Source organism: Pseudogymnoascus destructans (assembly GCF_001641265.1).
Source record: "Pseudogymnoascus destructans isolate 20631-21 unplaced genomic scaffold scaffold_24, whole genome shotgun sequence".
NCBI lineage: Eukaryota > Fungi > Ascomycota > Leotiomycetes > Thelebolales > Thelebolaceae > Pseudogymnoascus > Pseudogymnoascus destructans.
In genome coordinates, this window is record NW_020167543.1 from 79,443 (window position 1) to 82,500 (window position 3,058).

General features: G+C 54.8%; 1 protein-coding gene across 1 annotated transcript in view; it reads right to left on the bottom strand.

The window, feature by feature from the left end:
* Positions 1-2,256: 2,256 nt before the first annotated feature.
* The window catches only part of VC83_08277 (uncharacterized protein), a gene marked incomplete at its 3' end in the record, with an annotated part of 2,543 nt that continues 1,741 nt past the window's right edge, over positions 2,257-3,058 (bottom strand). The window contains exons 2-3 of the mRNA XM_024471832.1: positions 2,604-3,058; positions 2,257-2,503 (exon numbers count right to left, since the gene is read on the bottom strand). The exon at positions 2,604-3,058 is cut by the window's right edge and continues 767 nt beyond it. Of these exons, the coding sequence (XP_024320727.1) occupies positions 2,257-2,503; positions 2,604-3,058 (702 nt within the window). The remainder of the gene's footprint in view (positions 2,504-2,603) is intronic.

Sequence of the window (3,058 nt, forward strand, 5' to 3'; positions counted from 1 at the left end):
AACTATAGCAATTATGGCAACTATTGCTTCGATCAATCCATTTCCACATGATATACACACTGCTTTTGAGGCCTATATAAGTAGTCCTACTTACTATAATCGAGAGCAATCCCCATGTGAAAAATGGAGCCAAATACGCACTATACTCGAGGATCCTACTACCCTCATACCATACGATAAAGAGAGTGCAAACCTTAAGCACCATACATTATCTGGTATCTCTCGAGGGTCAGGGTTTTGGTTACCAGCTTCGCAGCGCTGTCCACACGGCGAGAGCGCAAGAATCCATCGCCAATTCGATCTCGGTGTAGATATGCGACAGGGGCGAGTATGGCCGTATCAAGGTCCCATAGTGTGATGTCCTTTGCGTATCTTTCTACTTCTTGCTCTCGGACCGACACTGCGGTGTATAGCTGCGAGTTTGAGAATTTATTTTGCTCCGAGATCAAATTTCGAATTAGGGGTGGGTGGGATGGACATGGTGGGTTGGCAGTTCTCATATAAATCCCAATCGGGCATGGCGACGCTAAGACGTGTGTAGGGACGGCCATCCATCAACGCATAGCACAGAGCTTCGAACCTGTGCGATTGACTCTATGCTGGATTTCTTCTACTGTCTACTGTTTGCTATCTGTGGTTTGTGGCATTGACCTACGATGTCGCTTGATGAGCTGTCGCGTCGCGGCTTGCCCATCGCAGGAACACCGACACATTTGGTTTGGTTGCACAGGAAGTTGAGAAAAAGCAGATCAGAAGGGCCCATCTCCTCGCCGAAGCAATTAAGTACGAGGCAATTGCGAGATTAGGTTGAGCCACTTATTGATCGGGCTATTATCGATGACTAGAAGAGGAAGAATGCCTCGAAGCAGGAGGAAGCCAGTTCAGCCCTGCGTCAACTCGGGCTCTATGAAGATGAGGAATCCGCCTTAATCGACAAGTAGAAGGACATAGGCTGTTAGAAGCTTGGAGTCGAAGTGGAAATGCTCAAAGATGCGTTACGCAGGGCAAAGACATCTGGTGGAGAGGAGGGTAGCCGCCAAAACGGCGGAGGAGAATAAGGCAAGGGCCGAAATGCTAGAAAACCGAGAGCTACGCTTGCTTAACCATCGAGGGTTTGAAGCTTACCGCTACGGATAATGCGACGAGCCTATCAAGTAATCGCTAAGATCTGCCTTCACGACGACAACAAGAACCCCCACCACCAAGACCCCCTCCCCCCCCCATAAACCCCCACAACCCCTGTAGCTAGCGGCCCCTCCGACCACGAACTTGTAGTCACCGCCGATGCTCCTGTGTGACTCTGACCCGATCTCCTCCTGCAACAGGCCATGCTATGCTATATCACCACACATCACGCCCAACCACCCACATTCGCACCCCCTCCTCGCACCAGACCTATACCCGCCCTACCCTACTTCCTTCCAATCTCCCCCGCCTCCCCCTTTCTCCATCTCGTTCCTGCTTTTCGCTCACGTTACCACGCATGATGATCACGACAAAGTGTATTGGAACAAGCTCTCATTTATATATACAAATATGTATCCCCCATCCCCCCTCTTCCCCACAATCAATCCCCTAATCATCCCCCACTCTCATATCAACACCGACACCACCCCATCATCCCATCTCTTCCATCTCGTATCTTGTCTTGTCTTGTCTTGTCTTAGTAATACACCCCCACCCCTTCCTCATCCTCGCACTTTCCCACATCCATCAGGGGCACGCTCGGCCTACCCCGCCCCCCCCCCCCCCTTCTTCCTCCCCCATCCACCCATCCGTTCTTCCCTCCCACCAAACAAAACAAAAGAGCACATAAAAACTGGTAAAAAAAAAATCTAGTGAAGAGAAAGAAGAAGAACAGGGAAAAATGAATACAGAGCAGACGTATAAACACAATATAACTCCCCCATCCCCCCCCCCCCCCCCCCAATTTTGTCCCCCCACCACACTGGTAAATCCCACCAGTGATAAAAAAGAAGTTCCGTCCGGTCCAGTTCAACACCCATTATCATAGCACGTCTCCCTCTCTCGCCTCAGCAACAAAGGCTTAGACGAGGAGGGAAGGAATCAAACCAGCCTCACGAGAACCGCCTATCTCCCCCCCCCTGCGCCATAACCTGCTGCCCCCCCCCCGGCATCCCCTGCCCCGGCATCCCCTGCCCCATCATCCCAGCATACTGCACCCCCCGACCCCCATACCCGGCGGCATCCCCGGCGGCATCCCCGGCGGCATCCCCCCTGCCATCCCCTGCTGCATCATCCCACCCCCCGCATCCCCCCGCCACCAAACTCAATCCCCCCCAGATACCCCCCCATAGCCTGCGACTGCGATACGGGACAGTCCTTGTGCGCGAGCAGACGCGTCTTGAGCTGGATGACCTCCTCGCGCAGGCTGGCGAGCTGGTTGGTGAGCGAGTCGTTTTCGGAGCTGAAGATCTCGACTTTCTGTTGGAGGTTGGCGAGCCATTGTTTCTTGCGCTGGCGGCATTTGAGGGCTGCGACGCTGTTTGGGGGGTTAGTTTTTCCGTCCAGTTTTTTTTCCCGGTGATTTTTGGGGGAAAGGATTGGGGTGAGGGTGAAAGTTTGGGACAAATAAGACATACCGATTCCTCTCCAAAAAGTTCTTCCTCTTCTCCTCATCCGTCATCTTCTTCCCATTCGCATTATACTCCTCCTGCTTAACATCCTCCTCCTCACTCGGCGGCTCCGGCTCCATATAATGCTGCGACGCCGCCATGCCGCCATGCTTCCCCTTCTTCGCCGGCGGCGCCTTACTCGCTACCGGCACCTCCTCCGCCTTCCTCCTCGCCCCCGCCCCGCCCTTCCGTCCCTTCCCCCTCGCGACCCTCGACGACGACCTGCCCTCGCTATCCTCGCTCCCCTCGCTCACCCCCCCGCCGCCGCCTTGACTTCCATTCCTTCGCTCGCGCGGCTGCGAGGCCCCCCCGCTCGGGTGCGCGTGCACGGGTTGCTGGGGCGCCATGGCGTACTGTCCTGACGCGCCGGGGCCGACGGAGTTGGTGCGCGACAGTGAAGCAAGTAAAAATAGGCCGTTCGC